This window comes from Aureococcus anophagefferens (assembly GCF_000186865.1).
Source record: "Aureococcus anophagefferens unplaced genomic scaffold AURANscaffold_9, whole genome shotgun sequence".
NCBI lineage: Eukaryota > Pelagophyceae > Pelagomonadales > Pelagomonadaceae > Aureococcus > Aureococcus anophagefferens.
Genome location: NW_008705569.1, coordinates 88,894 through 101,529, shown reverse-complemented (window position 1 = coordinate 101,529; position 12,636 = coordinate 88,894). Strand labels below are relative to the sequence as shown.

General features: G+C 71.9%; 3 protein-coding genes across 3 annotated transcripts; 1 reads left to right on the top strand and 2 right to left on the bottom strand.

Annotated features, from left to right (window-relative positions):
- Positions 1-6,167: 6,167 nt before the first annotated feature.
- Positions 6,168-8,144, top strand: AURANDRAFT_53625 (hypothetical protein; the record flags this gene model as incomplete). Its single annotated transcript, XM_009038909.1, has 2 exons — positions 6,168-7,779; positions 7,846-8,144. 2 exons carry the CDS (start codon positions 6,187-6,189, stop codon positions 8,113-8,115), a joined length of 1,863 nt encoding a protein of 620 aa, XP_009037157.1.
- A 637-nt stretch (positions 8,145-8,781) lies between these two features.
- On the bottom strand, positions 8,782-9,342 carry AURANDRAFT_26597 (hypothetical protein; the record flags this gene model as incomplete). The annotated part of the gene is made up of 2 exons (XM_009038633.1): positions 8,782-8,913; positions 8,992-9,342. Coding segments are annotated over 2 exons (483 nt in total), but the record flags the coding sequence as incomplete, so codon positions are not given.
- A 1,055-nt stretch (positions 9,343-10,397) lies between these two features.
- On the bottom strand, positions 10,398-12,056 carry AURANDRAFT_64089 (hypothetical protein; the record flags this gene model as incomplete). The annotated part of the gene is made up of 1 exon (XM_009038632.1): positions 10,398-12,056. One exon carries the CDS (start codon positions 12,054-12,056, stop codon positions 10,398-10,400), a length of 1,659 nt encoding a protein of 552 aa, XP_009036880.1.
- Positions 12,057-12,636: the final 580 nt, after the last annotated feature.

Below are 12,636 nucleotides of genomic sequence, written 5' to 3'. Positions count from 1 at the left end.
CCATCGCGTTGCAGGATGTTGGCCTTGTAAAGACGATCCTGACGGCTTCACGCGATCCGAAAGCTCTCGTTTTGCAACCGTATTTGAATGCCAAATTTACCTGGTCAAAAGCCGTGGTGACGCCATTAACCGACGCGGTAGCTCGGAAGAGTTGGCCCGTCGTGAAGCTGCTCCTCGATACCGCTCCAGAAGCCATTCGTGAGGAGACCCTTCTCCATAGCTGCGCGCGCAGACACGGCCCCGCGCTGATCGCCGCCGGCGCGGTCGTGACGTCCAAGGAGGAGCGGACCGGGAATTCGGCACTCCATCTCGCGCTCAAGCCCTATAATAATCGCGATCGCGACGCAAGCGCATCGTCTCCATACGCCCTGAGGAACGTGCATGAAGATGGTTGCTTCATCATGGGTTGGCGACTGAACCAGAGGACGTTCTTCCGCGCATTGATGAAGTCGGGAGCGGACGTGAAATCGAAGAACGCGATGGGTCAAACAGCATTGCATGTTGTCTGCGAGTATTCGTCTGGTGAGCCTTACGGAGGAACCGGCTGGCATTCTAAGTATTCTCCGTCCGAGGAAAATCCGGAAACGATGGCCGACGCGTGTCTCGATCGATTGACGCACGTGTCCGCCCTGGTTGCCGCGGGCGGCGACATTAACGCCAAGGACTCCAAGAATGCGCTAAGGGATCATTACGGTGGCAAGACGCCTCTTCTCTATGCAGTCGCATGGATGGACGCGCCGCGCGTGGAAGCACTGATCGGTCTGGGCGCGGACGTAAACGCCAAGGACTCGAGGAAAATGAACGCGCTCCATCATGCGATGCGCGCGTCCGATCTGCCCGATTCTGCACCTTGGCGCGCGGGGGGCTCCGAGCTGTCCCGGGCTCAAGCGAATGCGGTCTTCGAACGCAAGACGGAGGTCGTCGCGGCGTTGATCCGCGCGGGAGTCGACGCGAACGCGAAGAATTCCGATGGTCTCACGCCACTCATGTTCGCCCTTGACCAGAATTGCCGGTATCCTTTCCGAAGGACTTACAGTCAGACTCTGTTTCTAGATCTGCCTTCCCTTTGCCCGCTCTTCGAGGTGTTGATCGGAGCCTCGAACCTGAGCGCGCGGACGCGCAAGCGCGACAGCGTGCTGACGCTCGCCGCGCCCTGGGCGAACGCGGCGATCGTGCGCGCTCTCCTCGATGCCGCCGGCCCATCTCTGAATTTGAACTGGCGGAATCATATCGGAAAGACTGCTCTTATCCTGGCGGTCGCCGCAAGGCCACCGCAGATTGAGACGTGCAAACTGCTGCTCGAACGAGGCGCGAAGCCGAACCTTCGCGACATGCAGGGACGCACTGCGCTCTCCTACGCGCAGGTCTCCTATAGCCCTGAAGCGGGCATGGACGACAGCTTCGGCAAGCTCCTCCGAAAACACGGCGGGCGCACCTAGGTCCCTAAGCCCATGCTATTAATCCGAGTCCGAGTCCGACGACGACGACGACGAGTCCCGCTTCCGCTTCTTCGAAGACTTCTTCCGAGTCTTCTTCTTGTCCTTGGAGGACTTCTTCTTCTTGGACGAGGACTTCTTCTTCTTGTCCTTGGACGAGGCCTTGCGCTTCTTCGAGGGCGCCGCGTCCGCGAAGAGGTCGACGGTCGCCGTCGGCGCCGCGGGCCGCGGCGCGGCGCCGCGCGGCGCGCGCGGTCGGTCGTCGAGGGGCCGCTTGAGGCACGCGAAGCTCTCGTCGGGCACCGTGCCGTCGTTGGGCACGGTCGCGGGCTTCGGCGCGGGCGCGGGCGGCGGTGGCGGCGGCGGCGGCGGCTCGTCGTCGCGCTCGAAGACGTCCTTGAGGTCCCGGGCCGACGGCCGCGGCGGCTCGGCGACCGGCGGCGGCTCCGGGCGGTCCTCCGCCGCGGCGGCGGCCTCGTAGGCCGCCGGCGCGTCGGCGCCGGCCATGGGCAGGTAGGCGCCGACCTCGTTGGCGAAGCTCTTGCTCGCCGTCGCCGCCGTCGTCACGCGCGGCGCCGCGGCGGACGTCGCCTTGAATTGGCGGTCGCGCAGCGCGGCCGTCTCGACGTCGCCGCTGACCATGGGCACGGGGATGCCGAAGCGCTTGCAGAGCAGAGGCAGGGGCTGCCAGAGCCGCGTCGTCCGCGTCGGCAGGACGCGCCACGACGCGGGCTGGTCGGGCTTGGCGTCCGACGCCGGCTTCGGGGTCTTCGCGGGGACGCTCAGGCCGCCCTTGGCGGGGACGCTGAGGCCGCCCTTGGCGGGCACGCTGAGGCCGCCCTTGGCCGCCGCGGGCGCGACGGCCGACGGGTCGTGGGCGGACGCCGACGTCGTGAAGCGGCTGCCCATGGCCTTGGCGAGGCCCGCGAACTTTTCGCCGCCGAGCGCCGCGCGCGCGGGCGCGCGCGCGGGCGCGGGCTCGGGCGCGCGCTCCCCCAGGAGCTCCGCGCGCCGGCGGATGCCCGCGCCGGGCGCCTCGGCCTCGCGGCCGCCGCGGCGCAGCGCCGCGAGCCACGGCGACGGCAGCGGCGGGCCGCAGAAGCGGTGCGCCGCGCGCCAGCCCCGCGGCGGCCGCGGCAGCGGCGGCCGCGTCCGCGGGACCGCCGGCGCCGCCGAGGGCGAGAACCCCGCGATCGTGCCCGGCCGGTGGCTCGCGCTGCCCGTCAGCAGCGCCCGGGGCCCGTCGCCGAAGCGCGACGCCGTCGCCGCGAGGAGCGGCGGGCCGCCGCCGTCGTCGTCGTCGAGCGACGCGTCGTAGGCCTGGAGCAGCGCCTTGGGCGCCGCGCGCGCGTCGTAGACGTCGTCGTCGTCGTCGTGGAGCGCGAAGCCCGACGTGTCGCGGATGGCGAGGGACCGCGACGACCCGCCGCCCTTGAGCGCGTCGTCGACGCGGTAGACGTCGCGGCCCCGCGCCTCCTCGGGCCGGTCGAGGAAGCCCTCGTAGCCGACGCAGTAGCGGTGGCCGTCGCGGCTCGCCGAGCTCGTCGCGTGCGTCAGCGGCCGCGCGGGCTCCTCGTCGCTGTCGGGCTCGAGGCCCGCGGCGTAGCGCTTCTTCTTTCGCCGGCGCCGCAGGAACCGCAGCATCGCCGCGCCCTTGGACGCGGCCGACGGCGGCGCGGTCCGTGTCTCCGGCGCCGCCGCGAACAGAGCCTCCAGGCCGCCGCCGTCGATCGCGCGGCCGCCGCCGGCGCTCGCCTCGTGGCCCCGGAAGCCGCCGTCGACGGCGAGCGTGCGCCCGAGCAGTCCGTCGTGCTCGTCGCCGATGTCCTCCGCGCGCGCGGGCTCGACCTTCTGCCGCTTGGACCGCGAGCTCTGGAACGTCGCCGGCGTCCAGCCCTCGGCGCTGCCCACCGTGTTGTGGTAGCCCGCGCTGAAGCCGCCGCCGAAGGCGCCGTGGAACCGGCGCCCGCGCTCGACCTCGCGCTTGTACCAGTCGTTGTGCTCGTCGCCCATGCCTTTCGACGCGAGCACGTCGAGGTCCTCCTTCTTCTTGTTCGTGTTGGCCATGCTGTTGTCGCGCGCGCGCGCGAGGCGCGAGCGCGGCGTCGGCGGCGGCGGAGACGCGCAGACCGTGCCGCACTTTGCGGCAAGCTTTGGCTCGCCGAAGATGCCGAAGAAACATCCACAAGCCCGAGCTCGTATCAACCATCGATTGCTCGTGGATTGACGCCAGCCGCTCCCTGTTAGTCCATCCCGCGGCTGCCCGAGACGCCATGGGTAACAGCCTCGACTGCGGCCTCGGCGACTGCGGCTCGCCCGACGACGCGGAGTCGAGCGACTACTCGAAACCCGTCGAGTACGACCAGGTGCGCCGCCGCTCCTTTCCCTTTCGGGTGCGGCGCTCGCCGCGGCCGCCGCGCGGGTCGGGCGCCGGATCCCGGGGGCGCGGCGCCGCCGGGACCCGGGGCGCGCCGCCGCGGCGCGCCCGGCCGCCCGCCGCCCGCTCCGGCTCCCGCGCGCGCGCGCCGCTCCCGCCGCGCCGCCCGCCCGGACGAGCGGACCCCCGCGCGCGCGCCGCCCCTCCGCCGACGCCGTGATCATCCCGCGCGCAGGGGAAGCCGGCGCCCGTGCCGAAGAAGATCCTCAGCAGCCTCGAGGTGCACCGGCATCTGAAGGAGTATTACGAGGCCTGGAAGACGGGGACGATTCAACAAAAACAGCTCGAGATGCTCCAAAAAATGCCCGTGGACCCGGCGACGGGCCTCCTCTGGTGGCAGTGGGTCGAGCGGCACTCGGGCATCTGCGACCACCAGCCACCGCGCGACAAGCCCGCGTTCCTCGCGGCCTAGGCGCCGCGCATTTTGTCGGACCCGCGCTGCAGGGCGCCGCGGTCCCGGCGCTCGGTAAGAATGAGCTCCCGTCTCTTGTTAAGGGGGGCGTCGATCGAACAGGGGCCCGCGACCACCGTCCTTAGCTCCCGGCGAGTTCGTCCTCGAGCGCGGCCTCGAAGCCGAGGTGGCCGCGGAGGATCATCTCGTCGGTCACGCTCGCCGGCGACGCGCCGCTCAGCGTGGCGCCGTTGAGGTTCTCCGGGTAGGTCGCCTTGGCCAGCGCGAGCGCGCCGACGGCGAAGGGCACCTGGGACGCGGCGAACGACGCCGTCAGCGGCGACGGCTCGACCGCAAGGTCGACGACGCCGAACGCGAGGCACGCGACCATGAAGAGCGCGAAGGCCCAGCTCCCCGCGAGCAGGTCGTTGGCGACGTGCGGCGAGTCGGAGGCGACGAACCGTCGAAGCATGTCCGAGCCCGCGCCGCCGTTCGCCGCGAGGTTCTCGGGCAAAGCGCCCAGGACCATGACGAACGTCGCGAAGACGATGTAGGCGCCCGCGATCGCGTAGAGCAGCGGGATGATCTCGCCCGGGTGCGCGTCGACGGCGGCCGCGGCGCCCGCGAGGAACGTCGGCGCGCCGAGGCCGAGGCCCCAGGCGCCCGCGAGGATCGCGCTGTCGGCGACGTAGCGGTCCCACGGCGCCAGCGCGTCGATGCGCGCCGAGTCCGCGGCGTCGTTCTCCGCGCGCTCCGCGAGCGCGAGCACGCGCTCCGGGAACGAGCCCTGTATGAGCGCCGCGGCGCCGAGGAGCCAGAGGACGGCGGAAGCGAGATAGCAGTCGTTCGCGAGCGCGTCCGCGGGGTCGGACGCGGCGCAGACCGCGGCGCAGTAGGCGACGTACGCCACGCTGCCGAGTGCGAGCAAGGCCGCCCCGAGCTGCTGGTCCGTGCCCGCGAAGCGCGTCGCGAGGCGGCCGAGCCGCGGCCGCTTCCCGGCGGCGTCCAGCCGTTGTTCGAGCGCGGCGGCCGCCGCGTCGCGCCGCGCCGCGAGTCTCGCCGCGGCATCGGCGTCGGCGGCGCGCGTCGCGCGGAGCTTGCGCTCGGCCTCGTCGAAGAGCGGCTCCGTCGCCGACGCGGCGCCGAGGTCGCCCGAGACCCGCAGCCGGCCGAGCGCGACGGCCGCCGCGGACCCGTAGCGCTCGTCCATGAGGGCCTCGAAGACGTCCTCGTTCTTGTACGTCACGCGCGCGTCGGCGGCGCCGGCGTCGTCGATAGAGACGCGCGCGGCGCCCGCGCCGTCGACGGCGACCACGACCCAGCGCTCGGCGGGCCGCACGCGGAACGCGACGCGCTTGTTCCGCGCCGCGGAGGACTCGCCCACGCGCGTCCCGTCGAGGGCCTCCCAGAACGCGTCGCTCAGACTCGTCGTCCGCGCGAGCGTCGACACCGGCGCGGCGGCGGAGGCGGGCTCCTGAGGCGCCACCGGCGCCGGCGGCCGCCGCCGCGACACCGCGCGCCACGCGCGGCGCAGGCGGCTCGGTTTGGTGGTCGCGAGCGCTGCGCAGCGCAGCGCGGGGAATACGACGAGTAGGAGCAATCGCATCAGGCCTTCGCTTGCTGCTCTTTGACTTTGAGGACGCGCTGCCGGTAGCCCATGATGATGCCCGTCAAGCCGAGCTGCAGGCCGAGAAGCACGCGCCAGCGCACAGGTATTTTGGAGAAGTTAAACTTGAGTCCCATTAGCCTTGCCGACGCGTCTATTTGAGCCTTGCCGACGCGTCTATTTGTCTATTTGCTGCCCATGCGCTCGCCTTTGCTTGCGCCGCAAGTTGCGGCAGATTTTGTGGCTAAAAAAAGGCAAGAATGGCGAGTCGCAAACACCAAGCCCGCCGTCTGGGACGACCGCTTCTCGAGGCACAATGACGGAGTTCGAGACGCTGCGCTTCGCGCCCTTCTCGAGCGCGCCGAAGGTGGCCTTCTGGCAGGCCGTCGGCGACGCGAAGCTGCGCGACTGGCGCCTCGACGACGGCGCGCGGGCCATCACCGGCGCCTACTGGCCCGGCTCGTCGTCCGGCGGCGGCGCGCGCCTCGAGCTCGGCGCGTCGTCGGTGAGCGGCGGCGCCGGCCCGGAGGGCGCGCTCGCGGCGCCGGGCCGCCTGACGCTCGTCAACACCGTGGAGGCGTTCCGGTCGCGGGACAAGAACGCGTTCCTCGCGGACGCCGCTGCCGCGCTCGCGGACGCCATGGACTCGGGCGCGGCCTGGGAGCGGCCGGAGGTGCTCGCGGGCTTTGAGGTCCTGGCGTTCGCGGACCTGAAGACGCAGAAGTTCGTCTACTGGTTCGCGTTCCCGGCGCTCGCGCTCGACCCCGCCGCGCGGCTCGCGAAAAGCGAACCGCTCGCGAGCCTCGGCGGCGACGTCGCCGACCGGCTCGTCGCCGAGGCGCTCGCGTCCGTGGCCTTCGCCTTCGACCCGGCGACGAACACCATCCTCACGCTCGCGGCCGCGGCGGCGGTCGACGACGCGCCGAGGACGCTCGTGTTCTGCGTGGCGGACCCCGCGACGGCGCAGCCGGGCTGGCCCGCGCGGAACCTGGTCGCGCTCGTGTCGCGCAGGTTCCGCGCGACGGCGGCGCGCGTCGCGTGCATCCGCGCGACGGCCGCCGAGTCCGTCGTGCTCGACGTCGCGCTGCCCGAGGGCTGCGGCCGCGGCGCCGAGAGCCGGGGGGTCGGCTGGGAGCCGAACGCGGCGGGCCGCATGGGCCCGCGGTCCGTGGACCTGGCGCACCTCAGCGACCCGGCGGAGCTCGCGACGGCGGCGGCGACGCTGAACCTGGAGTTGATGCGCTGGCGGCTCCTGCCGGACCTCGACGTGGACAAGCTGAAGGCGACGAAGTGCTTGCTCTTGGGCGCGGGCACGCTCGGCTGCGCCGTGTCGCGGAATCTCGTGGCCTGGGGCGTGGCCCACGTGACCTTCGTGGACTCGGGCAAGGTCTCCTACAGCAACCCGGCGCGCCAGTCGCTCTACGAGGTCGACGACGCCGCGAAGCACAAAGACAAGGCGGTCGCGGCCGCGGACGCGTTACAACGCATCGCGCCGGGCACGTCCTCGAAGCCCGCGCGCTTCGAGGGCCGGGTCATGACCATCGCCATGCCCGGCCACTCCCTCGCCGGCGACGCGAACGCCGAGCAGGATTTGCAGGACCTGTCGGCGATGGTGGACGCGCACGACGTCGTCTTCCTCCTCACGGACACGCGCGAGGCCCGGTGGCTGCCGACGGTGCTCGCGGCGGCGCACGACACGCTGCTCATCAACGTCGCCCTGGGCCTCGACACCTTCGTCGTGAGCCGCCACGGGCTGGCCGGCCAGGGCCCGGGGAAGCTCGGCTGCTACTTCTGCAACGACGTCATGGCGCCGAGCGACTCGTCGAAGGACCGGACGCTGGACCAGCAGTGCACCGTGTCGCGGCCGGGCCTCGCGCCCGTGGCGTCGGCGCTCGCCGTCGAGCTGCTCGTCGCGCTCCTGCACCACCCGGCCGGCGGCGCGGCGGACGCGGACCCGGAGACGCCGCTGTCGCAGCGCGTCGACGCGAAGGCGCGGCCCCTCGGCATCCTGCCCCACAGCGTCCGGGGCTTCCTCACGCACTTCCAGACCGTGCTGCCGACGACGCGCGCCTTCGACAAGTGCTCCGCCTGCTCCGACGCCGTCGTCGGCGCCTTCCGGGACCGGGGCTTCGCGTTCGTCGCCGCGGTCGCCGCGGACCCCGCGCACCTCGAGGCCGTCTCGGGCCTCACGGGCATGAAGGCCGACGTCGGCGACTGGGAGGACGACGACGACGACGACTTTTAGGGTCGTATGTGTGTGTGCGTGTATGAATTACGATATACGGGGTCGGGGCTCGGGGCCTCAGAGGTTTTGCGTCGTCCCGAGGGGCACGGCGTCGTAGCCGTCGACGATCTCGAGCTGGAAGTGGTCGCGCTTCTTGTCCGGGCTCGGGGACTCCGGCGGCGCGTCGTCGCCCGCGCCGCGCGTCGGGACGAGCTCGAGGCCGGCGTCGTCCTTGGCGGCGCCGTCGCCGCGCGCGGCCGCGTCCGCGTCCTCGTCGGGCTTCGCGGGCTTCGTGCAGGGCGTGCACAGGGGGCCGTCGTCGTCGTCGTCGTCGTCCTGGTCCGCGTCGCCGCCCTTGGACTGGGTGAGGTCCTCGAGCTCCTTGCGCTGCTCCTGCAGGATGTACTCGTACGTCGTCAAATCCTGCCTGACGAGCATCGCGTGAAAAAAGCCGAGCTGGCCGATGAGCACGACCAGCGGCAGCAGGAGCGCCGCGTAGGCGTAGACGACGACGACGTAGCCGCTGAGGCCGAACGCGTCCGCGAGCGCGTGGCGCCGCGCCAAATCGCAGACCTCGGACGTCGCCTTCCGCCGCGGGTGCGTGACCTCGACGGCCACGTAGCAGCTGAGGCAGAGCTGGAGGAACGTGAAGCAGCACGTCGAGCCGATGACCGCGAGGAAGTAGGCGTAGTTCTTGGAACCGACGCACGTGTTGAGCCACTTGCAGTGGTGGTCGAAGCGGAGCACGCACTTGTCGCAGAAGCGGCAGTGCTTCGAGGAGGCGAAGACGTGGGCCTGGCAGAGGTAGCAGAGGCACGTCTCCTCCGACGCCGCGCGGGCCAGGGCCGCGTCGCGGCCCTTGCGGGATCGGAGGCAGCCGCCGGCCAGCGGGCTCACGGAGAGCGGCTCGCAGCACGCGGCGAGCCGCGACCCCCGCGGTGGCCGGCCCTCGAAGTCGCCGCCGAGCTCGCGCCCGCTCCGCCCGCCCGCGGGCTCGCGCCGCACGTGCGGGTCCCGCGGGTCCACGGCCGCCGTGATCCACGCGCTCGCGAACGTCACGCCCGCGACGCAACTGTAGACGCCGCACGCCGCCCAGCGCCAGGGCTCGGGCACGACCGGGAGCAGCACGAAGTAGAAGTCGAAGAGGATCGTCGGAAACAGGGCCCATGTCAGGCACTGGAGCGGGTGCAGCGGCCAGTCGAAGCCGTTCTCGCGGGACATGGGGCTCGACAGGAGCGCGCGCAGCCGCCGGTCCGCGCCCGGCGACGACAGGGTGCGGAGACGCGGGGGAGGGCTCCGCCGCCCAGGCTAGGTGCGAGCACGCAGGCGAACGCTCGATCCGGCCGACACCCTCGCGCTTTGCACCTCTCGCAGGACGACGCCCTCGCGGCCGAGCTGCTTTATTGCCTCAGCTTTTTGCATGTGCGAGAAGTGCAATAGCGGTTCTGAATCTGCCGACGATGCCGTCGCCAGCCCACGTTGACCCGCGGGCCAGCTGATGGACACTCGGTAGCTCGAGGCCCCTCGTTGCCAGCCATGGAGGAGTTTTTCTTAAATGATCAGTTGTACGAAGCCGCCGAGAGCGGAGATGTACCACTGATTCGTACCGTTGTGGCGCTGGGCGCGGACGTGAATCATCGGAGAGACAGAGCCCTGTGTCTTAGCCGCGCTGCTTGGAATGGTCATACGGCGGCCGTGGAGCTCTTGCTCGCAAGTGGAGCCGACGTCGACGCGTCGCCGCTCGACCGCGTCGGGTTCACCGCGCTTCACGCAGCTGCAGTAATCGGACACGTCGAGATCATGGGCCTCTTGCTCGCGGCCGGCGCGGACGTGCACATCATGGCCGTGCATGGGACTCCCTTGTACAGTTCGGTTGGTTATACCGCGAAGCAAGCGCGCGGCGCGAAACTGCTCCTTTTGCACGGGGCACGCGTCGGCGATGTTGCCGGGCCATCGTCTCCCGCCCGGCCCCTCTACAAGGCAATCGAGTGCGGACAACGCGACCTGGTCAAGACATTTCTCCGCGCCGGCGCAGAAATACCCGCAAGACTCCCTGCCCTTCCCCTTACTTCAACTTATAATACTTCCCGCGCAAAGAAGGTCGCACGCATTCTCGACCTGATGGCAGCGATCCGCTCCGCCGGCGGCTGGCCAGAGTACGTCGCCAAGCACCGCCGCGTGCTCTCGAGCTTCGTCTCCAAGCTCAGCGCCAAGAGCGCCGTCCCCCTCGACGCCGCGAGCCACCTCGTCGCCTTCTGGTGTCCCCCTGGGGGCTATTGAGAGAACGGAGCCTCGGTTAACAACTACCGCCCCCTACCGCGCCGCGCCGCCCGCCTCCGTCGCCCCGGCTCCTCCGGGGCCGCCGCGGTGCCGCCGGCGCGCTTCCGCGCCTTGGCGCCGAGCGCGCCCGCGCCGCCGCCGCGGAGGATGAGCGCGACGCGCGCGCCGCGGAAGCCGAAGTCGGCGCCGATGGCCGCCGCGAGCGTCTCCCGGATTTTGGGTTTGAGCTTGGCGTCCAGGTTGCGGCCGAAGAGCGCGAAGGTCGGCGGCGCGTGGCCGACCTGCGCCAGATAGCGCACGGCGGCGAACGCCTCGCCGCGCGGGCCGCGGCGGAAGTCGCGGAACCAGGTGTTGAGCGCGCCCGTGGAGACGCGCTTGGCGACGTTGGCGTCGTGGGCCTTCAACGCGAAGCGCAGCGCGCGCCGCGCGCGGCCGGGCGACTCGAGCGCGGAGCACGCGACGATCGGCGCGTTCGTCGCGTCGAAGAGGAAGCGCAGCTCCGACCGCCGCAGCCCGTCCTCGACGTCCTTGGCCGTGGCGCGCGCCGCGTCGCCGCTCGGGGCGTTGGCGCCGCGGCCCGCGAGGACGGCGCCGCCGGCGCGGTACGCGTCGACCTTGTTCGCCAGGACGACGACGGGGAGCCGCGCTTCGGACAGGTGGCGCGCGAGGCGCAGGTCGTCGCGGCGCAGGGGGCCGGAGCAGTCGACGACGAAGACGGCGACGTCGCAGCGGCCGCCGACCTCGAGCTCCGTCGACCGCGCGGCGCGCTCCTCGACGGCGTCCTTGGACGCCCGGGACGTCGTCCCCTCCAACACGCGGCGCACGCCCGCCGTGTCCACGAGGCGCACGGCCCGCCCGGCGACGTCGACGGCGCACTCGACGGCGTCGCGCGTCACGCCCGGCTCCGGCGCCGCGACGGCGACGTTCGACCGCGCGAGCGCGTTCACGAGCGTCGACTTGCCGACGTTGGGCCGCCCGACGAGCGCGACGCGCACCTCGTCGTCCAGCGACGGGAGCAACTCGTCCTCCTCGGTCGACGGCGCCGCGGCCGCGAACGCTCGAAGCGCGTCGAGGACGTCGGGCAGCCCGTCGCCGTGCTCCGCGGACACGGACAGCGGCGCGGCGCGCGCGAGCGTCTCGGCGAAGGCGAGGTCCGCGGCGGCGACCTGCCGGTCGTTCTCCATCTTGTTGAAGAGCACGAGCCGCGGCACGTCGCCCGCCGCGGTGCGCAGCCAGCGCGCGACGTCGTGGTCGTCGCCCGTGACGCCCGCGGCGCCGTCGAGGACGACGAGCGCGACGTCCGCGTTCGCGACGCAGCCCGCCGTCAGGTCGCGCAGCACGGCGGGCATGCCCGGGAACGCGCCGCGCTGCGGAGGCGCGGATCGGAACGCGCCGTCGCCGACCTCGAGGCCCGCGGTGTCGACGACCTCGAAGCGCAGGTCGCCGAGGCGCCCGGGCGCGGACCGCACGTCCCGCGTCGTCCGCGCCACGGGCGACGTGAGCTGCGCCGTCGGCGGGAGCCGGTGCTGCCGCGATTTCTTGCCGGTGGGCGACGCGGCGCCCGGAGCGGGCCGCTCGCGCGCGGACCGCACGTCGCGCAGCGCGTTGAAGAGCGTCGACTTGCCCACGTTGGGCCGGCCGACGATGGCCACCTGGAAGCGGAGCAGTCGCGTCGCGCGCATGGTGGTTGATTACTGCCCGAGTGCGCGGCCTACTGCGCCGTGCTCGTCGACGGCGCGGACCACGGCCTCTCGCACTCCATGCGGGAGCGAGCTGCCTGCAACGAAGCGATACATCCCTCACCTTGCGCCGTCTTTGGCTGACCATCCGCGGCCATGGGGCAGCCTCCGCGCCGCGCCCGGGCGGGGCGCGTCGGCGCCCTCGTCGTCGCCGGCGCCGTCGGCGCCGCGTGCTACGCGGCGACGCGGCCGTCCGGCGGCGCGCCCGTCGCGAGCCTCGCCGTGGACGCGGCGTCGAGCTCCTCGGGCGAGGTCGGCGTGCGCATCACGAACGCCTACGGCGCCTGGGACGCGGGCACGCTCTACCCCTGGGCGCACGTCGTGGAGCCCTTCCGGGACACGAAGTTCCAGGTCGCGAGCGACGAGACCTGCGCCATGACGCTCGCGCACGTCGACGGCACGGGCGCTGAGGTCCGCGCCGGCGAGGCGCCGTTCGCGATCACGACGCTCGACGAGCCCAACGCGATGACGGCGGTCTTCACGCGCGCCGCGGGGGACTACGTGCTCAAAGTGACCTGCGACG